This window comes from Cupressus sempervirens, chromosome 9, assembly GCF_028749045.1.
Source record: "Cupressus sempervirens isolate cs-2001-9-10 chromosome 9, ASM2874904v1, whole genome shotgun sequence".
NCBI classification, from domain to species: Eukaryota; Viridiplantae; Streptophyta; class Pinopsida; order Cupressales; family Cupressaceae; genus Cupressus; species Cupressus sempervirens.
The window spans coordinates 577,018,145-577,044,245 of record NC_143126.1 but is presented as its reverse complement, the minus strand read 5'-3'; the positions used below and the strand labels follow the sequence as shown (position 1 = coordinate 577,044,245).

Genomic DNA, 26,101 nt, shown 5'->3' with positions numbered 1-26,101 from the left:
AACCTGTGAAAGGAGGTGACTGGCAAGTATCTTTAACTCAGGTGTATCTCTCCCATGTCAGGTCCACCATCCAATAGGATCCCTCTGTGCCAAAACAACTCTATCCAACCTTGCTTGTGGCTTACCCAAGTTTGGGCCATGAAGGTTGGTGAAGTCAAGGAACTGTGCACGAAGAGTAGAGGCATCTTGAGCTGAATAAATCTTATCAATTGCTTTTGTGAAGCCATCCAAAACCTTAGGATCATCACATGGGAGGCCCCTTCCACCCAATTGTGCATACCATTTGGGATTTAGAGCAAAGGCTGCCATATGAAGTGGGGTATTCATCATATTCCACCTCCGCATCACAATAGGCCTAATATGCTCCTCATAAAAGCCCAATGTAGGATCCTATGCCGCAACAATTCTCTTCATCTTACTCAACATGCTGTCAATAGTCTCATAGATCTCTCCCAAACTAGGAGCATCAGTATCAACATATCTAATGACATCAACAATGGGTGCTATGACAGAGCAAATATATCTGCAAGATCAAGATGCCAACAAAAATGAAAATCAGAATTAGAATTTTAAGAATTTTAAGATTATTAGTAGGAAAATCAGCAAGCAAAAGACTAATAGTAAATTTAAAAATCAACAACTTACTTCATTGTGGACCACTAACTCTCATCAAGGATCCTTTGCCTCACCGCTTTTCCTTCAGAGGACTTAGAATGAGACCATCGTCCCCACTCTGGATTCACCACCATCAATTGAAGGGCCTCATACACCTCAATCATCCTCTCCATCAAGATGAAATATGTGCAATACCTATAGCAACAATTAAAAATTAAAAATTTAAACTTAAATATTAATGATTAAAATTTAAAACAAAAAGCATCACATGTAGGTAAACTTATAAATAATTTTTTAAAATAACTTAAAGTTAAAACAAACTAAAAGTAAACTATAATTATAATTGACATACCTTGTCTCGGCTGGTTTGAGAAACTCCTTCTTAGAGAAGGATCCGAATAGAGCAAGTGAAGTGTGGTGGTTGCAAATAAACATTTGCACTTCTCTAGCTTCTAGCACCGCTTTTTTCACCCATTCAATTTTCCCTATGTCCTTCAATGCATTGTTCAAGGAATGAACACAATAAAGGGTCCAAAATATGTGCCTATAAGCACCCTCTATCATCAAACCAGCTGATTTGCACACAGGTGCAGAATCTGTGATAACCTGTACAACATTAGAGGGCCCAATCTCCTCTATGGCATCTCGCAAAATGGTGAACTGAAAATCTGCATCCTTCTTCTTTCCTGAGCAATCTATGGCTCTCAAAAAATAAGAGCCAGCAGGGGATGTGACAATGATATTGATGACTGGCCTATGTCTAACATTGGTCCACCCATCCATCACAATATAGCAGCCTGTCCTAACCCAAGTGCGTCTCATATCCTCAAACAACAAAGCAACCTTTGAGTACTCTTCATCTAGGATAGTGGTTCGTAGCTTATGCTCACCAGGGGGTACAAATGAGGAATTCATGCTCAACATATCTTTCACCATTTGTTTATAATAAGTGGAACGGGCTGCATTATATGGGATACCATTAGCAACAAAGAATCTACCAATGGATGCCTCACACTTCTCCTTTGCCTGTGCATTAAACATACTTTCCACTGAGCCCTTCTCACCACTACTTATCTTTCTCTTCCCTCTAGACCCACTAGGGCTGCCACTAGTACCAATGGCAGATGAAATATGCCTAGATGATTGTGAGGGAATGGATGGTGATGTCACTGTCAAATTTTGTCCCTCCATTTCAGCCTCTAAGTGCAATCTTTGGCATTCTAATTTTTGTTCATCGGTTAGGTTAGGACAAGCTTTGACTCATTGGCATGAAACACCTAAAAAATGTGACTTCACTCTTGTATAGCTGCCCCTAAAATCATCAAAACAAACATGGCAATCCCACACCCTAGTCCCCCCCGAATTCCTTTTATCTTTTGGCCGAGGTGTGACATATTGGAGAAGAGGTTTTTTCCTATTGAAAGGACCCTTTGCAAAATTCTTCATAATGGCGGAAGGGCATTTAAACAAATTAGCTTTAAGATTGGGTTTTTGCCTAGTGTCACTACTAGCAACATCAACCCCTACATTTTCTTCTTCACTACTACTACTTGTACTCCCACTGCTGCTCATTGTGTTTAAATATGCAATTGAATAGATATATGAGCTGAAACAATGAAAAAATTTAAAAAAATCAGACTTCGCAAGCTGCAAATTTATTAAAAAATTGATAGATGAAAGCAAAAAGAGTTTTATACTTACTTGGTGGACAAAATAGAAGATCAAACCCTTGGTCAAGCTCTTGGAAGTAAAAATATTACCTCCTCTACTTGCAAAATGAAAACTTCAGCTGGCTGCAACATAAAATGAAAACCAAACAATTGTTAAAACAACTTAAATGTGTGGTGTTATATACATTTTAGGGTTTTTGAAGGAGTGGGGCCCACTAGCTGACCAAGAAAGAGGCATTAAATATTTTTTTAATGTTTTTTTAAAAAAGTTTTGAGCATACAAAAAAGGGGGACGGTCGGCCGTACCCGGTATGGTCGGGGGACGGCTAGACGTCCCCCTTTTTGTACCGAGTACAGCGGGACGTCCCCCTTTTGTCCCCCTTACGTCCCCAAGTTTCCGAAACGTCCCTTGAAAAAAGGGGACATTTGGGGACGGCTGGGGGACGTCCCATACCCGTACCCCCATCCCCGGGACGTCCCCGTCCCCGAAACGTCGGGTTTTAGGTCGGGTATGCGTCCCCGGGGAACATAGTATATTATATATAGTAGTATATAATATATAAATATTAATGAGTTAGTTCATTTAGGATCAAATCTATATTGAAAATAAATATATGTTAAATATAATATATTATTGTTTTGAGATGTGTACCTATTAGGTTATAATATATATATATATACACACACACACACATATAAATAATGATAAATTATTATGTTAGACTTTCAATATTACCGATTGACCAAATGTAACTCAAGATTGACTGACATGCTTAGCATCTATCAAATTCTGTGTTTTCAGTGATTAGTGACTTCGAGGACTCCTCCAAGGAGTCACTCCCATCGGGGACGTGACTCCCCCGATGGATACATATACCTATCCTTCTATCACTAATCGATGGAAGGCATTCAAACACATAAAAAATACATAAGTCTTCTGCCATTATTCAATGATAACATATATATATATATATATATATATATATATATATATATATATATATATATATATATATATATATATATATATATATATATATATATATATATATATATATATATATATATATGTAAGTCACTTTGCTATTCAATATTATCACTTCATCTTGCTTGAAGAATAGACAAAGTTCTGTTATAATTCAGTGAACCTATTGAACAGAAAGTTATCATATCATTGTATTATCATATATAGATAATTATATATATGAAAGTATGAGACTTGGAATAAAAGAAATAATTCTTGACATCAAGTCTGAAATTTAACATGGTATCATAGTAGGTCTAAGAGACGATCCCGATCAGACGTACCCTGAACACACTAAAACATTCTGGAAATTTCATAATCTTCAAAATGATGAAAACATGAGACTAGAAAACAAGCTTGAGGGTGATTCAGATTTTTTGGGATGGAAACTACGGATGAAGTTAATCTTAAGAGAAGATGGTTTACATAATTTATTGAGAAATTTGAACCATCACCCAAAGGAAATGATGAACTGGAAAAATGGGAAAGTGACAACAACAAAGCTATGCAGCTAATTGTGGATGGTGTTAAAACTCACTCACTTCCAATCATCTCAGAGCTAGAAATTGCACATGAAATGTACAAAGCTCTTGAAAATATGTTTGAGATCAACAATACTATTTGAATTATCACTTTAATAGACAAACTCTCAAATATTAAGATGAATAAAGAAGAGACAATGTCCTCTTATTTAATGAGAATAACTGAGTTGAGAAATCAACTGTCAACAATAGCTCATGTCTGTGATGAAAAAGAGTTAACTATAATGGCTCTAAAAGGACTTCCGTCATCATGGGATACTTATAGACAATGAGTGTGCTCTTGAACCAGACTTCCTAAATTTGAAAAACTCAAAGCTGATTGCATAAAGGAAGAATGTATGCAAATATCTCGAGGCTTGAATATCTCTTCCTCAAAAGAAGATATGCAAGTTCTTTCTACTCAAGTAAATAAGAAAAGGAAGAAACAAAAATTCAAAGGAAAGAGGAAGCAGCTAGACTTTTCCAAAATGTAATGTTTTAGATGCAATAAATTTGGTCATCCAACATCTCAATGTCTTGACAGACTTAAGCAACAAACCTCATTTGCAACTATAAAAAATTCTAATGGAAATTCTGAAAATAATGCCTTCTATGCAGCCCTTTCTAGCAAAGCATCAAACAGATCAAATACTTGGGTAATTGATAGTGGAGCTTCTCGACATATTACTGGTTTCAAAGAACAGTTAGACTCAATCGAAGAAGATTATATCGATGAAGTAACTATTGGAGATGACACCGGCTATCTATTAAAAAGAATAGGGACATGTACTATAAATCTGAAAGCGAGAATCTCAATTGAACTCACTAAGGTACTATGCGCACCAGTCATAAAGAGAAACTTGGTCTTTATATTCGCCCTTGAAGATGAAGGATACAAAGTCACATTTATGGAGGGAAAAGTCTTAGTTTGGCCTAAGAACTCAAATATAAAAAATGCTCACAAAATTGGTTCTAGACATGGATGTCTTTACAAACTAAACTCTTGCTCTCATTCAGCTCTTCTTCATGATTCCTTCAAAGAGAATGAGATCTGGCAAAGGAGACAAGGACATGTTCATTTCCGAGGATTACCTTCCTTAGAGAAAATGGTAATTGGCTTATCAAAACTTCATCCTAACCATGAAGTAACTTGTAAAGGTTGTGCCCTAGGGAAAAACATTAAGACCACTTTTCATTATAGTGAAAGAAAAACCAAAGAAATACTAGAAATTATTCACTCTGATTTATGTGGGCCCATGTTAGTTACTTCTCTTGGGGGTTTCTTATACTACATCATATTTGTGGACAATTTCTCGAAGAAAACATGGTTTTACTTTCTAAAATGTAAAGAGTTCAAAGCCCTTGTAAAAAACTTATCTGGAAAGAAAATGAAAATTTTAAGAACTGATAATGGCAAAGAATACATTTCTAAGATCTTTATAAATTATTGTAAAACAATTGGGATCAAGAGGGAGTGTTCAGTGCCCTACAATTCTCAACAAAATGGAGTAGCAAAGAGAAAGAATAGAACTATTGTTGAAGCTGCTAAAGCTATGCTTCATGATCAAAACCTTGAAACCTTTCTTTGGGGGGAAGCCTCAAATACTGCTGTTTTCATTCAAAACAGATGTTCACACTCTCATCTTGACCTCAAAACCCCTGAAGAAGCATTTTTCGGGAAGAAACCTGATGTTAAACACTTAAGAATATTTGTGTTCCTTGTCTATATTCACATTTTTAAGAAGAAAAGAACAAAGCTAGAACCTTCAGGAAAAGGGGAATCTTCGTAAGATACAATGAAACATCTAAAGCTTATTGTATCTACATACTTGGTTAGAGGAACATTGAATTAAGTCCAGATGTAATATTTGATGAAGACAACCTTTTAAAGGTCCAAGGATGAACATGAGTCAAATTCAGAAGAGACGCTCGAAGAACCAAGCCCTGATATTGAGAGGGAGGCTCTAATGGAAGAAGATAACTCTGTTGAACCTATGGATCTTACTCACATTTTTGAGGAAAAGAAAGGATCACTATGGGCTAGGAAGCTAATTGAAAAAAAAGCTCCATCCCTTTTGAACCCATTAGAGAAAGAAAACGTCCAAATATGTTTTCTAGGTACATTGCATTGATGAGTGAAATATCTAAGTCTAAACCTTCTGATGTAAAAGAAGCAATGAAACAACAAAATTGGAAAGGTGCTATGACAGAAGAATATAATTCCATACACAAGAATGATGTTTGGGATATTGTTCCTAGACCTAAAAACAAATCAGTTGTCTCCTCCAAATGGTTATTTAAGACCAAACATGCTGCAGATGGAAGTATTGACAAATACAAAGCTAGGTTTGTTGCAAGAGGTTTCTCTCAAAAGGAAGGAATAGATTATGAGGAGACCTTTGCTGTTGTAGCCAGATATACTTCAGTCGGGACTGTTATAGCCATTGCCAAATCCAAGGGATGGAAAATTCATCAAATGGATGTCAAGACTGCATTTTTGAATGGTGTTATAGAAGAGGGAGTTTATCTCGAATAACCGAAAGGATTTGTAGTGAACAATAAACAATCACATGTGTTTAAATTAAAAAAGGCTCTATATGGACTAAAACAAGCTCCCCAAGCTTGGTATGAGCGAATAGATTATCACTTAACTAGGCTTCTGTAAAAATAATGCACACCCTAATCTGTACTTCAAAGTACTACAAGGATATATGCTGATCATGGTTTTATATGTTGATGACCTTTTGATTACAAGAGAGGATTACTTGATTTACAAATGTAAACAAGATCTTGCATTTGAATTTAAAATGAAGGATTTGGGACTATTGCACTACTACTTGAGACTAGAAGTATGACAACATGACATTGAGATTTTATTAAATCAAGGGAAGTACACACTAGACATACTCAAAAGATTTTCCATGAATGGATAACAAGCCAATGAAGACCCCTATGGAAACAAATCTACTGAAACTAAAGGAGGAAAATGAAGATTCTAATAATGTTGATCCTACACTCTATCGATAAATCATTGGATCTTTAATGTATTTGGTGAATACAAGACCCAACATTTGTTATACAGTAAACGCTCTTAGTCAATTCATGTGTGAACCAAAACAAGTTTATTTAGTAGCAACATAACACATTCTTAGATATCTTTGTGGTACAATTGAATATGGTCTAAGATACACTAATACTGAATTGAATCTGAGTGGATTCACAGACTCTCACTCGGTAGGAAATTCTATTGATCGAAAGAGTACATCAGGATGTTTTAGTTTGGGATCAGTAATGATACCATGGTTCAGTAGAAAACACATCAATAGCTTAGAGCTCCATAGAAGCTGAATACATAGTTGCATATATGGGAGCACAGGAAGCTGTATGGTTAAGGAAGCTCCTAGTTGGATTATTTGGGAAACCTCTACCACCTACAATTATCTATTGTGATAACTAGAGTTGCATCAAAATCTCTTTGAATCCAGTGTTTCATAACAGAACAAAACACATTGATATACCGCACCATTATATTCGAGACATGGTTGAGAAGAATGTGATTGAGTTGAGATATATTAGTACAAAGAATCAAATTGCAGACACTCTTACCAAACCACTTGCTAAGACAAAGGTGGAACACTTTCGTAAGGAACTTTGTATGATTGTAAATTCTAAGAAAATATCTCAGAATAATTGATTATTGTATAAATCAATTACTCTTCATGTTATTATATGTAGAAACTCTTCTAATCAAAGATTTTCTTGTTGTGTGAGTTTTAATGTTTCATCATGTTTCTATCTTTTTCCTTCTGAACAAAGAGGGAGTGTTAATGAGTTAGTTCATTTAGGATCAAATCTTTATTGAAAATAAATATATGTTTAATATAATATATTATTATTTTGAGATGTGTATATATCAGATTATAATATTTACATATATATATATCTATATACACACACACATATAAATAATGATAAATTATTATGTCATACTTTTAATATTACCCATTGACCAAATGTCTTAGTTACCGTATTTGTGCAAGATAGGCTAGATCCGGATTTAGATTCGATTCAGATCCGGATTTGTGCTTGGATCCTTGATTTTTCCTGTGGATTCGTTAGGATCTGTGGGCCACAGATCCTAACGGACCCATAGGTAGAATCAAGGATTTTGGTCGGATCCTCACCACAACCCGAGGATCCTCAAGGATCATAATTTCATTTTGCAATTTAGTAAACCAATGTGAATGTGTTGATTTTCTTTATAATCATGAAAATAAATCAATTATCAAGTATACTAAATTCATAGATCCATACTAGAATCATGGATTCATACTATGAAATGATTTAGTTTTAGAATTATGTATATTTCTCTCATTTTTTAGTATATATATACATATATATATATATATATTTATATATACGCACACAAATCCTCCACGAATCATAATTGGGAAAAAAAATCCCGAATCCATGGATTTGATTCACATGCCCGAATCAAATTCATTTCACGAATTGGCAACTAAGCCAAATGTAACTCAAGATTGACCAACATGCTTAGCATCTATCAAATTTTGTGTTTTCGGTGATTAGTGACTTGGAGAGGCATGTTCCTGATGGGAAGTGACTCCTCCAAGAAGTCACTTCTATTGGGGATGTGACTCCCCTGACCCTGATTGATACATATACCTATCCTTCTTGCATTATTTAGTGATAACATATATATATATATATATATATATATGCTTCAGTCACTTGGCTATTCAATATTATCAGTTCATCTTGCTTGAAGAATATACAAAGTTCTGTTATAATTTAGTGAACCTACTAAACAAAAAGTTATCATATCATTGTATTATCATATATAGATAATTATATATATGAAAATGTGAGACTCAAATAAAAGAACTAATTCTTGACATCAAGTCTGAAATTTAACTATATATATAAATATAAAAGTAGGTATATATAAGTGCTTGTCTTATTTATGATTAAACAATGACCATAGAGGGATTATCTCTAGGTTAGTTTAATCCGACATCAGCTACAACGTTAACTCCTTGTTGCATTAAAAAGAAGGTGGTTCTAGAAGAAGAAATCTCCAAGTGCCAACTTTGCTTGCTCATTCTTCTCCTTATTCCAAGCCATGCTCTCAAGTGATGGTTGTGCACTTGGAGTTGTGCGTGGAACAAAGATGGAATCAAGTGAGGATCTTTGCTTATGCACCCGAGGCCCAATGCTCACAGTCTGAGATGCAGTATTAGTAGAACGTGGAACTAGAGGGTGACCATGCTGATGGTAACTTAAGGAGCTATCTACACTTCTAGTTGCAGCTAATTGTGCCATCTCTTATTTTTTTTTCCAAATTCTTTCTTCTTTGCTGCTTCCTCTAAGAGAGTTTGCATATCACGCATAACATCATGGGGGACTATCTTGCATGCTTTGATATCATGCCTTGGTATATGTGCAAGGTGATAGTTCAATCTATTGATGCCTCCCCCATTATATGTTATCATATAATGCCAATATGTCACAACTCCTTTTTTATGTCCAGGAATGACATGTTTCCAAGCTCTATTCCTTGCTACTGCATTAGGGTTAGCATTAGGATTAGTTTTAGGTCTAGTTCTACTACTGTTAGGTTGAGACATGATGTTGCTGCTGCATAAATGGAAAAAATAAGCATCTAGAATATAGAAAATCCAATTTACAAACGCTAGGGCTGCTTATTTTTCAAGTTTTAAATCAGTCTAAAATGGAACAAATCTAAAAAGTTGAAACAAATGCAAATAAAAAAATTCATGAATGTAAAAATTTTGCATTTGTTTCGACATTTTAGATGTCAACTCCTTTTTTATGTTCAGGAATGACATGTTTCCAAGTCCTATCCCTTGCTATTGCATTAGGGTTAGTTTTAGGCCTAGTTCTACTACTGTTAGGTTGAGACATGATGCTGCTGTTGCAATATACCATAAATGGAAAAAATAAGCATCTAGAATATAGAAAATCCAATTTACAAACACTAGGGCTGCTTATTTTTCAAGTTTTTCATCAGCCTAAAATGGAACAAATCTAAAAAGTCGAAACAAATGCAAATAAAAATAATTCATGAATGTAAAAAAATTTGTAAAATAAGAAGAAAAAAATGTATTATATTTCTTCAAATTCAAATGGAAATGTAATCCAAGTTTGAAGAAGCCTCCTCCAAATGCTTCTTTTAACTCTTCTCAATGCTTAGATGCAAGCTACAAAGTGGCACAAACAATCAACAACCAATAGATGATAGCCAACCATTTTGCTAATCTATCTCCCAAAACCCCAATATTTTTCCTCAACTCTTCTCTCTCTTCTTTGTGTTTGTAAGTGATAGAATGACCTTTTTAGGTCTTACTCATGCTTTACATAGCAAAAAAAACATTTAAAAAAATCAGAAAATTGTTTTTATGTCCTTTTTAGAAGTTGCCTACTGGCTGAGTTAGGCTGATGGGACTCAGCGAGTCAGCAGAAGCAGCTCCCTTGGAGAGTCAACCAAGACTCGGCTAGGACTCTACCAAGTCTAAGTCCTAAGGCAGTTTGCCTCATTTTGCTCAACTCGCTTTGGGACTTGCCGAGTCTTGAAATGCTGCTTTATGCCCTTGAATCCCTCACAAATACTAGAGTTATTTGAAAGGTGGTGACTCGACTTCATCAGTCCACTCAAGGCTAACAGAGCAAGGAGATACAAATACATTGTGGTAGCAACTAAGTACCTTACCAAGTGCATGGGCCTTGCTGTACAACTTCGCAATGAGTACAGGGAGGCTCATTTATGAACAAATCATCACAAGGTATGGGATCCTGATATAGTTCACAAGTGATTGACGGAGCCACTTCGTGAATCATGCCATCTGTTTGCTCATCACTAAGTTCAAGACCTTTCATGCTTTGTCATGACCAAATTACCCACGAGAAAATGGCCAAGCGAAAGTGACAAACAAAATATAGGTGTCAGTGATCTATAAATCGTGCAAAGCGGAGCAAGAAGACTGGGAGGAAAAGTTACTATTAGTACTATGGGCTTATTGTATGACATACAAAGTAATTACTAGACAAACAACACTTTAGCTGATTTACAAGTGGGAAAAGTTTGTCCTTGCAGAATTCATGGTTCTGAGCCTAAGGATCACACTTGAGAATAATCTTAGGGATATGAAAACACTTCGAGAAAGGTTATAGACTTTGAATAAATTGGATGAGCGAAAGATGATGGTGTAGTGGGCAACGAAGGTCTTTCAACAAAGAAGAAATGCATGGCACGACAAATACTTGAGACAGGTATCGTTTACTCTTGGGCAGCTTAGACTGAAATGCTATGGAGGGAACGAGCTTAAATCAAGAAATTTTTAAGTTAGGTGGTTCAGTCCACACAAGGTAAGAGAAGTTCGAGAAAATGGAGTGATCAAGTTATTGACATTGGATGGATGGGAGATCCTTGATGTGGTTAATAGGTCTAAGCTGAAACCCTACCGCAAAAAGTGAAGGCAATAGGAAGGGGCAACCCAACTAGTGGGTGGAGTCGCGTAAGTTAAAATAAGGAAAAATTAAAAAATTGGAGAGCTCATCATATGGTGGACCTTGTATGGCGGTCATCTTGCGGTGAACACTATATGGTGGGCCCATAAAATGTTCACTGTATGGTATACATTGCCCACTCAGCAGGTCGATATAATTGTACTGGTCAATTGTTTGATCATATTTGAAGGGGATATGAGTAATATGTGACATAAGTACTGGATTAATATGAACACAATTCTTTTTGATAAAAATAGATCATGTGTGACTTATATTGCAACATCAAAATCTTCTCGTCGTCCAAATATAGAAGAAAACTAAACAGTAGAACGGGCGAAGAATAAAGTGGACCTATACCTAAAGTGGATATGTAATTATATAATTAATCTAATAACATATATATATATATATATATATATATATATATATATATATATAAACACATTATATCTCATATATAATTATTCATAGGTTTATTTAACTAAAGCTCATTAACACTCCCTCTTAGCTAGGAAGGATAAACATATGATAAATATTACACCATTGGTAATATTATGAATTCATATCAAGGAAATTTTTGATCAGAAGACTTCCACATAATATTATATCGGTATTGATCTATCCGAACATTAACACATGATATTCACCAAATGCTCTTTTGATATCATATTAGGTAACATGAGTATTGGTTTATCAAAACATCAATCAAATGATATTCACCGAGTACTTTGAGTAATAGCCTATTAGAACATCAACTAAATGATATTCACCAAATACTCAATGTGGTAATGGCCTATTAGAATATCGAGGCAAGATATTCATCAAATACCTATCATATATCTATACAAGCAACTTATAGACAGTCAATTGAATGACATCTAATACTTAGTTGTTGATTTACAAGATAAAGTCTTTATGATCTATTTCAACATTTACTCCAAATGCATATCATGATATAAGTTATTGTAAGGTCATCACCTTCCAATAACTTTTGCAAGTACAAGTGATAATCATTTGGAAGTCGTCACTTCCTCATGATATACACAGGGCTCAAGAAATCATGAAATAACACTCATGATAAGATGGAGGTGTTTTGTAAGTACAAAAATTGAGGATGTTGAGGCTCATTCTCAATAATTAAACCATATCAATATTACCTCTAAAGTATTCCACCTTCGTTTTGGGAAGAGGTTTGGTGAGGATGTCTATTGTCTGGTAATTTGTACTGACATACTTCAGCTTAACTACATTCTTCTCCACGGAAAATTTATAGTGTATTTTGCCTAGGAATTTTTAGGGTCTAGCAGGGGGGATGATGTTGTCAGTACAAATAGTTGCTAACATATGATCAGTGTGTCTGAAGGGGTAGGCACCTCGGTAGTTGGTTTGTCGTGATGATTTGTCGGAACCCTTCAGCACTTATATTCTTATGTACTTCATCCAATTATCATTGTTAATGTAGAAGGAATGTTGTCACTGTGAGTCTGAACATATGAATGTAAGAATTTCTGGAGATTAATAAAGATGTCAAGTTCTTTGATATTCTGTTGTGTTGCATCATATTATTTTCTTTAGTATATGTTATGTATGTGTTAAAACGTATTAGCTGAAGTAGTAAACACATGTGAGTGTCAGTTTTGCATTAATTTAAAGTTAAGATGAGGACTAATGCCATTTTTTCTATATTAATTCTGTGATGAAACTTCAAATTATATATGTAGCCAAGTAGCATCCATCTTAGTATCTTTTAGACACTGATGCTCAATATGCAGATTCCAAGAAGGAAGGAAGATATAAACATAACTTACTTTCTCAATGAAAGCATTTACTATTTCATATTAAGGACATGATTTGTTCCTATCTGCAATTGTTGTCAGTTGGTGCTTATCAGCTATGTGTCTCCAAATTTGTACTATATATTTCACTGAGAAGTCGCCTTCTCAGGGAGGTCTGGGCTTGATACTCTATTTTGTGATATCAAATATACCTTTTGCTCATGTATAAATCAGTTTGTAGAATGGACTTCATGCATAACTCCATTTATTTGACTTACTTTCTATGTGAATTGTAGAGCCAATTGGGAGGTCCACTTGGTTGAAGCAAACATCGCAGGATACCGTACGACCGGATCTGAGCAATGCACGGATTGTTGTCACTGGAGGTCGAGGACTAAAAAATGCAGAAAACTTTAAAATGATAGAAAAGCTTGCAGATAAACTTGGTGCTGCTGGTATGCATGCATTCATGTGTCTCTAAAATAAGTTGCGTTTCTTGTTTACTGTTTCTAAGTCTTATTTTAAGTTCTTTCTGTCTGCATTTGTGTGTTATGTTTTGGGTTGACCAGCTTGAGGGCATCTTTAAATTTCCAGTACATGGCAAGTTGGCATATTTGAGTAAAAAATGTTAAAACTTAAAGGCGACCAGTATAATGTTGTTATACGTCTTTGCTACCACAGCTGTTACCAAGATTGAAATATATTAGGGGTCTATTTAAATGTTATTAATGCTTAAAATCCTCACTTCATTCTTATGCATGTTGCTTCACCCTGGCATTTTATTTTGCAGAAGGAAAGAATTTGCCCTCTACTTAAAGTCACATGCTAGTATTCTAATAATGATTCTAATTTTATGAATGCTTGATTGTTGGATATCAGTTGGTTGAAAACTTGTGGACATATTAATGCAGAGCATTGGTGTCCATGTTCATGCTTAACCACTTATTTTCATCCATGCATTTATGTGTTGGTGCCAATGTTTTTGGCTGTACTCATGGGTAGACAACTTACATTTCTCTGCATTGATGCTGTTAACATCACTGAATTCTCAAATAGGTTAGTTACAAGTCAATCTACATATTTATTTAAAAAATTTGACTATTGTACCAAAATAATATAGCCACTGATAATTGAATAACTTAAAATGGTCATGTATGAGAGTCATATATTTTGTTGCTCAGAGATGAAGCTGTCCCAATTTAAATCTAATGAGGCCCAGCAGCAGGGTCATAATGGTTTGCTTGTCAAGCTAAGATAATCGAAAACTCTTTGAATGTGCCCATGTTAATCTAGCCATTAATTCTAAAAATGGAATACTGTGTATTATAAAGTCTAATCCACTTCCAAAGGTTCTACTACTTGACTATTTTATTTCTACTCTGTTGAGGCTGAAAATGAGAAAGTGTGCAAGTTCTTTCCTCATATTCAACTTTGGTTCTCCCTATATTCTCAGTCTTTATACTTGTGTAAATTTCCAAAAACCGATTGTAGAGTTCTTGGGACAAGATTGTTCTTAGCTGTATCTTATAGGCTGGCATGTATATTCAGTTGCTTGTTGAGAGATGTTGTTTATTAAAATGTTGTGAAAACAAACCAATGATAGCTATCAGGGATTTGACACAGCATCTACCTTTTAAATGACCCTTAAATGAAACAAAGAGTGTCCAGCAAGCTACATATGCAATTAAGTTTTATCAAATTAATGAAAGATTTTAAGATAATATCTTCCTTGTAATGTAATAAAGTTTATGGTCTGATATATCCTTCAAGGCAATATTAAAAGGATAACGCAGTCAACGAATGTAATAGCAGTTATTCCTTTTTGAAACCTAGCCTCTTCATAGTAATAAATATCCTCTTGAATTGGACATCTCTCATGAGGAACATAAGGATAAGGGCTTCAAGGTCATTCTTAAAGAGTTAGTGGTTATCAACTCTGCACTTAAGACAGAAATATACACTGTTAGATTCTGTGAGCAAGAACTGGGCTAGAATCCGTTGTTGGTCATAGATTGCATGCAGGCCAAATATCAAAATAGCAGAATTGGTAGAGAATCTGAAAAAGATAAAATAGAGACTATGCAATAGAATTTCGAGAATAATTGTGAAGAAGTTATCGAACTAGTGAAGGTGAGAGGACAATGTTGTTTATATAGCAAAATTAGGACACTTACATCCAATGGGTGTATTTACTCCAACTACCCATAAAAGGTAGGAGTTTATGTACTTGGTAAATTCTAAAACATGTGGCATTACCTCTTTAGATGAAGACAAAATAGTGGTTTGAGAGGTGACACTATCAACCAAAAGAGGATGTATAATTCAACTACCTATGTGAAGGAGACAATGACACACATAGCTAATGTATTTCACTACATGTTCTCATACTAATCAAGTCTAATAAACCTAGGCAAGCTGAACTAGTTTGAGTAGGAAAACAGTAAGTACCTCTTACATAAGGAAAATGGAAAAGCTACACTAAACGCCCCACTAAGCATTGCATTGGTGGGTGATTGATGGGTCTCAACATATAGTTTGATGAGGTATCCATGTACATGGAGACCCCCCATACAAAATACATATGTTTTTATTGGCTTTTGAAATTATTATAGAGAAGACCAAAAATGGTTAGCCAAGGAGTACAGTTCACCCAACTACAACATATTACGTTCTTTGATGATACACAACATATTTAAAGGCCTTGACAATTGCCAAGAAGAGCACAACCATCAACTAACTAACAGTGACAAACAACATAATATTATTGAGCATAACAATAGACATTGTAAATTGACTACATGGAGGATCTTCTTAGCTTCTTTCTAATACATGTCGTATGGCTTATGCATGAATTGAGAGGCCATATCCGCAACATATGAAATCTTAGGTCTTGTATGAGTCAAGTAGATGAGACTCCCAACAAGCTGTCACTAGAAAGTGCCATCAACCAAGGGTGAAGAAAATTGAGCCTCAAGTATGAACCTTGATAGAAACAAACTTAGTATAGGCTTATTCAACTAAGAAAAATCTAGCATATCAAGAGTGTAGTTGGGATATGCAAGGAAGATCTTGAAGATGATGGAGTGATGTCAAGCCCTAAGAAGTAATGCACTAGATCCAAGTTTGATTTCGTAAATCTACCATGTAAAAAAATCTTCATTGCCTTGATGGAGGATGAGTTACTCCTATGACCAATCAATCATTAACATTAGTCAACCAAAAATGTAAGCATTTCATCTAGCTGGAGAATGTAAACATTTGGATCAAAATGGCATCATGTGGACCCTATTGTCAAAAGGAAGGAGTCTATCTTGGCATACAAAGCTTGAAGAGCCTATTTGAGGCCATATAGAGACTTTGGAAGATGAAAAACAAGTGAAGTATCCCATAGGAACCCTTGTGATTGCTCAATATAAATTTCCTCATGAAGGTCACTGTGAAGAAAGGCACCATTCCCATTAATTTGATGAATCGCCCAGAAATGGCTTGTAGCTATTGCAAGGACAAGTCAGATAGATTTTCATCGTAACAATCAGTGCACAATTCTTAGTAATCAAACCTTAGAACTTTGGAAAATCCTTTTGTGGCCAAGAGAGCCCTATGCTTGTCAATCAACCTATCTATTGCAAAGTTTTTATAATAGACCCACTTGCATCATACAAGTTTCCTCCAATAGGAAGAGGGACTAAACCTATGTGTTATATCTCCAAGGAATAACTCTCTTCCTCTATCCAACTAATGAATACTTGAAACTTCATGAAAAGGGTGGGTTAGAAGCCGAAGCAAGGAAGAGATGTGTAATTGCTAAAACTATGACTTTGTTCTTGTATTGGACGTAACATCGACCCAATCACTTGTTGACTCAAATTTCTAGTGATCTTGAAGATGAGTTGTGGTTGGAAAACCTGGATGAGAACCATGAATTGCTGAATGATGATTAGGAGAGGAATGCGAGTCTGTAATGTTCCGTTTCCTAATTGTGTTGGGAAAAAGGGATAGTTGTCTAATTACTTTAGATTATAAGGGAAATATACAAAAGTCTTTAATTATTGTTATTGATTATGACTTTAGTTACTTGCATACTTTAGGACTTCTGAAGATCCCTAAATTGTTTAATCTGGATTTTTTGTTGGATTGCAAAGGTTCTAAGAATTTCACCTAATTATAATTATGGTATATCTTGTGAATAGGTCATGTACTTCCAATGTCACTCATAATAATACGTGTGAGCCTTGTTTGGGCTTAATTATATCTTATCCCTTACTATGATGTGAAATTGTATATCATCAACTTGTCACTATGAAAGTAATTGTTTTAAAGAGCACAATTCTGAATTGGATTTGGATACAAAAGGATTTTTGAAGTAATTGGTGATGACCCAACCTCTATCTCACATTGATAGTAAATGACTTCTGAATTGGATACATACTTCTCTGTTCTTGATATTGTGTATTACACTAGTTTGGCTCTCCCGAGTAGATTCTGTAACTGTACTTGTTGTCTGTGCAATAGGAAATCTAACGGTCTATAAATATTAGTTCTCTTATGTTATCTTTCTATCCACAAATGTACATTTGACTTTATATATCTGTTATAACTATGTGTTGCTTCCTTCAGACTTTTTATTACTGACTGGTATGCCTATGAATTTTCTCTATTGATAATCCAGATGGTCGATTTTATTATAGATTCTCCTTTTCTTGTATGAAGTAAGAATAAACTTGTAATGTTCCTGTTATAAAATAAATAATAAATCAAACTTTTGTAACGGGCCAACTAATTTAATGTATCTCAGATCCATTTTTATTTTTGTCTCCGTAGTTTGTGTTGCCGTCAGCTATCTTTGTACACCCATGGATAGTTTCCCAACGGGTATTTAAGCATGGCTTGTAGGTTGTAGTGGATATGCTTTTTGGATTATTTTTTCTGTGGTGTGAATTCCTATTGGAGTTCTCTGTAATTTGCCATTTCGGAAGTGAAAGATCTTCCCTATTTGGCTCATGCGGTTTCGGTGGGATTCATCCCTCACCCTATTCCGTCTTAGTAATACTTGGCTTGAATTTGGCAAATCGGGGTGTTATTTGTATATGGGAATACTATTTGGTAACAAATGTGTATCATGATTTTCTGACTTCTGCAAACTATTTGTGTTTAATATTGAATATTTTGCATTTTGAGTGGTATCGTTGAATCTCTTGCATTGTCCTACCTCCACACACCTTCCTGTATTGGCACATTGACTTCCAATTATCATCGTACAATTTGCATCAAATCCCGTACAGCTAAATATCTAACCGTACGGCCAACCCCCTATGGCTGTGCCCCCACCATATGGCCAACCCCACAGCTGCTCCCACTGTCTCCATCGTACAACCTTGATACCATACGACCACTGCATTTTTACCACTCCCCTTCATTGTACGGACTCAGTCCTGTCTTCGTACATCCTTCCCACCCCTGTACGGCCATGCTAAAGACACTGTACGGCTAGCCATTGACATAGTACGGCTATCATTTTACCTCCTAGATACCATACGGCAACCATATTCCCTCCGTACCACATTTTCCAGTCACTTGCCATCTAACGAAATTCAGATATAGTAAAAAAATTTCATCTTCCTAGGATTGGAACATTACAGTAGTATCAAAGCGCGTCAATCTTATCATCTTGTGGACAGTGAATGAGAGTTTATAGTCGGAAGAGAAGAAGGACGCATTTCGTTGATCGAATGGCTGCCAAACAGGAACCAATCGCTGCCGAACTGGTGGCACTACTGAGGGAACTTGCCAGGAATCAGGCACAGATCACTAATACGCAGTGTCTCATGGAAGAAACTCTCAAGAAGTTGGCAAAAAACAAAATATCCGGGGAACAAAATGGTCACAGCGAGGACTCGGTGTCGGGTAAATCAAACCCTCATCCAGCATGCTCTCGACCTTCCATGCCAACTTTTCCATCACGGACGGAGGCAAAATACGGAGGAAAACAACCAACTTTCGAATAAATGCAAGAACAATTGAGAGAAGACTGGAAGAATGCAAACCTTGAAGAGGATATATCCTACAAAGATTATGTGGATCTGAGAATGAGATATTCAGGAGGTAGAAAAAGAGGATATTTTAACGATGATCTTAGAAGAAAGTTGAGTAAGGTAAATCTGTCTCCATTTGATGGATCCGGTTCCATATTTGCGCAAGCATGGGTAATGAAAGCCGATACCTACTTCCAGCTGAATCCTATGCTAGAAGAAGAAGCAATCAAATTTTCCGCGCTGCACTTGGAAGGAGTTGCACACGAATGGTGGCATCATGACACCATCACATTAGGGCATTGATCAAATAAATACTTATGCAGAATTCACAAAGAGGTTGATAGAGCAATTTGATGGTAAGGATTCCGAACTCAACTTCAAAGATTTGGCACAATTGAGACAAACCGGATCTGTTGATCAGTTCATTGTGGAATTCCAGAGACTCCGTCTTGGTCATGAACATTTCTGAAAGAAGATGGGTAGTGCTCTTTATGGACGTACCGACAGAACCTCTAAAAGGTTGGGTAAAGGGGTTCAATCCTGCCACTTGACGGAAGCAATCAATAAAGCACGGAGTATGGCTTCGTCATCGGCATCATCCTCTTGAAGTTACTCACACTCAAAACCGTCGATGTTTCCGAGGGACAAACCTCCGCCCAAGAAGCTGTCATTGGATGAAGCTGCCAGATAGGAACTCCGAAGGAAGAAATTGTGTTTCAATTGCAAGGGACCTTGGGAGCCTAGCCACTGATGTCTTGGGAAGGGGAAGATCCATTACATTGAGGTCGTGTCTGATGATGAGGATGAACAGGAAGAAATGCTGACCGAAGATAACCAAACCCACAATGACACCAACATGGCCAGTTTAAACCATACGGAGAGAATTGCAGCTTTGGTACAACACGGAGGAACCATTGCCTTGGCCAGCAGTCCAAGGTGCACAGTTTTCCATGTACGGGGTACCTTCATGGACAAAGGGTTATGGTAATTTTTGGATAGCAAGGCCACTTTAAATTTCATAAACTCATCCTTGATAAAGCGAAGAAGTCTACCTATGGAGGTGCACGCAGGCTTTTAGGTTAAAGTTGCCAGAGGGACTCTTCTGCCCTACACGCACCTTGTTCCTCAGCTAAGTATCACGATGGTGAATCACACGATGGCCGAGGATTTCTTCATAGTGGACCTTGCTAACATGGAAGTTATCCTGAGGATACAGTGGATGGAGACACTCGATGAATACACTCAAAGTTTCAAACGGATGGATTTCACTTTTGTTGTCGACGGAAAGAAGGTTGTCCTCTGAGGAATGGCAAACGAAGGTCCGAAGGAAGTTTTGCGCATTGGATGGAGACAATTTTTCGGCACAATGACATTGCGTGTGTTGTGCATTGTTTGATCTCGGCGGAACCTATAAAGGGGCATCGAACCCCTCCACAAGATGAAGAACTCTAGGATATTTTAAGTAGACATGATAAAGTTTTCATAGATATTCCTCCTGGCATACCACCTCATCGATGGTTTGAACACACTATCGAGTTGGAATCAGGAGAAAAGCTGGTCATAACCACATCGTACTGCCACCCTAAGAAATTCAAAGATGAGATCGAAAGGACGATACAAGAATTGCTAGAGAAAGGATGGATTCGTCCTAGTTCTAGCCCATTTGCATCATTTGTGGTGTTGGTCAAAAAGGACGGGATGATGCGCATGTGTGTGGACTACCACGTGTTGAAAAAAAAAACAATAAAGAATAGATATTCCATTCCAAGGATAGATGAGCTCTGGATGAATTGCATGGCACGGTCTATTTTTCAAAAATAGATTTCCGTTCTGGATACCATCAGATCCACATGAGGGAAGAAGATGTGGAGAAGACGGCTTTCCGTTGTCACTACGGACATTATGAGTTTCTGGTCATGCCGTTCGGATTGACCAATGCACCTGCTACCTTTCAATCATGCATGAACAATATCTTCAACAAACAATTGTGTAAGTATTTATTAGTATTCTTTGATGACCTTATTTATAGCCGAACATGGAAGGAGCACTTGAAGCACCTGAATGAAGTTCTAAGTATCATGGAGGAACAATCCCTGTTCACCAAGCAATCCAAATGTGAATTTGGTATGACAGAAATATTGTACTTGGGGCATGTTGTCAGTAAATACGGAGTTCAAGTGCATCAGGAGAAGATTCAGGCTATCCTTGACTGGCCTCCTCCAAAATCACTCACAGAGTTGCGAGGATTTTTCGAACTGTGCAGTTACTACAGGAGGTTCATTAAAGGATTCTCTCAACTCAGCGCACCCTTAACGGATCTAACAAAGAAGGGGTCCTTCCAGTGGAATGAAAAGGCACAACTCACCTTTGATAAGCTGAAGGAGGCCATGAGTACTTGTCCCATACTTGCACTACTTGATTTCACTCTACTATTCATTTTGGAGTGCGATGCGTTCGGGGAAGGCATTGGAGCGGTACTGATGCAAGATAGACACCCCATCGCTTATGAGAGCAGGAAGCTTACGCCAATAGAACGCCTATATTCCATCTATGACAAAGAAATGTTGGCCATCATTCATGTATTAACCAAGTTTCGGAAATATCTGGTGGGTGCCAAATTTATCGTCTGTACGGATCACAACAGTCTGAGATATTTTTTGGAGCAACGGGACTTGAATGAATGGCAACAAAAATGGGTAAGCAAGGTTCAAGCTTTTGATTTTGACATTGAATATGTGAAAGGGAAAAACAATGTGGTTGCAAATGCCTTGTCTCGGAAACCCACCATCTACTCACTAGACTAGATTTCAGCTAACTGGAAGGCACATCTGTTAGTGGAATATTCCAAAAATACATTTTCCTGTGATATAATGGATGGCCACACCCACAATGATCGATACAGAGTGGTGGATGACATCATCTACTATAAAAGCTGGATATATTTTGTGCCAGAATCCAAACTAAAGCAAAAAATCTTGAAGGAAGTACATGACACCCCTTGCTGGACACCCGAGTTTCCTCAAAACTTACAGAAGCCTTCGGGAGAGGTTTTCATGGAAAGGACTTAAAAGGGACGTGTTACAGTATGTGAGAGAGTGTACGGTCTACCAGCAGAACAAGTCTGAACATACTCTACTTGTCAGGCTGCTACAACCTTTGTCAATTTTCGAACATAAGTGGGAAAGTATATCGATGGATTTCATAACTGGGCTTCCCAAGGTGAACGGAAAGGATTGTATTTTTGTGTTGGTTAACAGATTGACAAAGTATGCACATTTCTTTGCCATCCCCTCCGACCTTCAGGCCGCACAAGTTGCCAAACTGTTCTTTAGAGAAATATTTCGTCTACACAGGTTACCCCAAAACATCATATGTGATTGGGATAGACAATTCATTAGTATCTTCTGGACAGAACTGTTTCAGATGGTAGGGATAGAATTATCGCCAAGTACAAGTTACCACCCGTAGATAGACGGACAAATAGAGATTGTGAACAAATGGCTCAAAGGTTACCTTTGGAACTACGTTTCGACACAACAATGAGCGTGGGTAAAATGGATCCATCTGGGAGAATATTGCTACAATGCCATGTACCACATGTCCATCGGAATGACACCCTTAAAAGCTCTGTATGGGTATGAACCCCTTTCCTTCATTGACATAGTGTTGGGCGATAGTTGCGCACCAAGGGCGAGGGACTGGCTTCAGGAGGGACAAGACATTCTGAGATGCTTAAAGGAAAATCTACAGAGGGCACAAAATCAACAGAAGATGTACGCCAACAGACACAGAATAGAGAGAAGTTTCGAAGTGGGGGATGTGGTCTATCTCCGGATCTAGCCATATCGAGAATCCTCATTGAAGGAAAAGGGAAAGGAGAAACTGAAACCTCGATTCTATGGCCCTTATTGTGTAACTCGCTACATTGGTGAAGTTACCTATGAGCTAGAACTTCTGGAGGATAGCCATATACATAATGTCTTCCATGTCTCTCGTCTGAAGAAAGCCGTAGGGAAAAACGTCATAGTTGCTACCGACCTTCCACCACTCAATGAAGAAGGAAAGCTCATTTTGGAACCTACTGAGATCCTCGAAGTATGTGAGAGGGCCCTACGGAACCGTATTGTGAAGAAATACTTGGTACGTTGGAGACACCTGCCATTGGACGACGCGATGTGAGAAGGCGAGCACATTCTCCAACACCCAGCATTGCATTTGCTTGAGGACAAGCAAAATTTGTGACGGGAGGACTATAATGTTCCCGTTATAAATTAAATAATAAATCAAACTTTTGTAATAGGCCGATTGATTTAATGTATCTTGGACCCATTTTTATTTTTGTTTTTGTAGTTTGTGTCGCCATTGGCTATCTTTGTACACCCACGGAAAGTTTCCCGACGGGTATTTAAGCACAACTTGTAGGTTGTAGTGGATATGCTTTTTGGATTATTTTTTCTGTGGTGCGAATTCTTGTTGGAGTTCTCTGTAATTCACCATTTCAGAAGTGAAAGATCTTCTCTATTTGTCTCATGCAGTTTTGGTGGGATTCATCCCTCACCCTATTCCGTCTTGGTATTGCTTGGCTCGAATCTGGCAAATCGGGGTGTTATTTGTATATGGGAATACTATCTGGTAACAAATGTGTATCTTGATTTTTTGGCTTCTGCAAACTATTTGTGTTTAATATTGAATATTTTGCATTCTGAGTGGTATTGTTGAATCTCTTGCATTGCCCTTCCTCCGCACACCTCCCTGTATTGGCACATTGACTTCCAATAATCATCGTACAATTTGCATCATATCCTGTACGGCCACATATCTAACCGTACGACCAACCCCCCACAGCTGTGCCCACACCGTACGGCCAACCCCACGGCTACTCCCATTGTCTCCACCGTACGACCTTGATACTGTACGGCCACTGCATTTTTTCCACTCCCCTTCATCATATGGACTCAGTCCTGTCACCGTACATCCTTCCCACCCCCGTACGGCCACGCTAAAGACATTGTACAACCAACCATTGACATAGTATGGCTATAATTTTACCTCCTAGATAGCATACGCCCACCATATTCCCTCCGTACCACATTTTCCAGTCACTCACATCTAACGGAATTCGGATACAGTAAAAAAATTTCATCTTCCTGGGATTGGAACATTACAAAACTCCTTCCTATCTAGTGACCATGAATGCAATCAAACCATCTTATTTGCTTATTGCTGGCATTACTCTCTCATTCCAGTCGCATCCATATTGAATCCTTCTATCTAGATAACAACGATTATTATATTTATTTTAATCTGACTTGTCTTCTTCCTACATGCCTTTCCCCTCTTCGATCATTCAGTGTCTTATCCAGAACACTAATTTCTTGCTGGCGATAATGTTCCAATGATGATGCTCAATTTCTTAAATATATTGGTCTTGACTCAATCTATATCTGCATGCCAAGGTCGACAATCCAATTCAATCCTTTTTGGCAGTTTATTTTTCCTTCACTTATATGGTTGATTGTGATTCCTCTGCCTATCCAAATACTTTCCTTGATTTACGTATTCACCTCCCTATGTGATATAGTTTATTAATTGGCTATGGTTTCCTTAGCCTATGGTTATATCTCAGCTCCTGCGATACCTTCCAACTGCGGTGGTCATAGTAGAGCGTATTTCCCTTCTGCAAAGAATATATGACAAGAAATCCTTGTGTGCTGATTGGTAATGGTTTTATTGGTTCTAAATATCACTTCCAATCCGAGATTCTAATATGTCATATCTCATTCGAGCGTCCTCTATTAACATCAATGTATATCAAATGATGAATGAGATGCTGCATATTATTTCTGGGTAACAATCATTGCTTATGTGCATGTCTAACATTCTTATGTGAGCCATGATAATATTTTAAGAGTATTTTAATTTCTCTATCTTATTGTAATATGATCTATAATACTCAATTTGTCTTCTCCAAGAACATGATAACTCTTTGCTTTGTATTTTCGTTGTAGTGATTTCTATACTTCCAATCTGCCATGCTTATTCAACATGAGTCACAATTTTTTAATGCCCCATTTCTCCCCTATTCTCCTACTTTATCTACAATATAAATATATAGATGGATAATGATTTCTCATCGGTTGTGACCATTCTCTATAGTCACATTATTATAATTATTTAATATTTAACATGTACTAATCGTATATTTAATGATGAGGTGGAATTATGGAAGTTTGAGGTTGACAAAGAAATCAAAAAGCAAGGATATCAGCATCACATGGAGAGTAACGAATGCAAATGGATAAACTCAACAAGAGAAAATGCAAGCATATAGCACATTTGGAGGGAGTACGACAAGGGATGCAAAGACAAGACAATTGGAAGAAGAGGAAAAAGAAAGTGAAGAATGATATTGTTACCCTCGTGTACAAAAGCCTGTGATTTCTTTCCTCCTTGGGGAGTCTGACCTAAGAGCATTGTGCCTGATTTCAATTTAGTTTGCCCTATTTTGGTTCGGTAGTTTTTGTGTACTTAATCTTGTTTTAGAGTGTAATTGTTGGCAGTGCATGTTTCTTGACAATGCTAAGACATGAAGTTAGACAAACTATTGGAAGTTAAATGATTATTATGTTAGACAGTTGGAAGTCGTTGCTGAGAAGTTGATTGGTTTTACCTCATGCCCTACTCTGATTATAAAGGGAAGACTAATAGCCTTTGGAAGCGGTTGGAATTGGTCAAGAGAAAGGATAATATATTACTCCCAAGAAGCATCCCAATGATGAAGAATAGAGTTGCAGATTGCCGTGATATACAGAGCTGTTGTGTCGAAGAGGAGATTGAGAGTTGGAGGTTGTCAGTCCATTTGTTGTGTGTTAGAAATCTGATTCATTGGAAAATCAAAAGGACATTGTGAAGCTCT

The 26,101-nt window shown here is 37.0% G+C and overlaps 1 protein-coding gene across 1 annotated transcript in view; it reads left to right on the top strand.

The window, feature by feature from the left end:
- The window catches only part of ETFALPHA (electron transfer flavoprotein alpha), a 196,103-nt gene that overhangs the window by 85,659 nt on the left and 84,343 nt on the right, over positions 1-26,101 (top strand). The window contains exon 5 of the mRNA XM_089801189.1: positions 13,450-13,608. Coding sequence (XP_089657315.1) covers positions 13,450-13,608 — 159 coding nt within the window. The remainder of the gene's footprint in view (positions 1-13,449; positions 13,609-26,101) is intronic.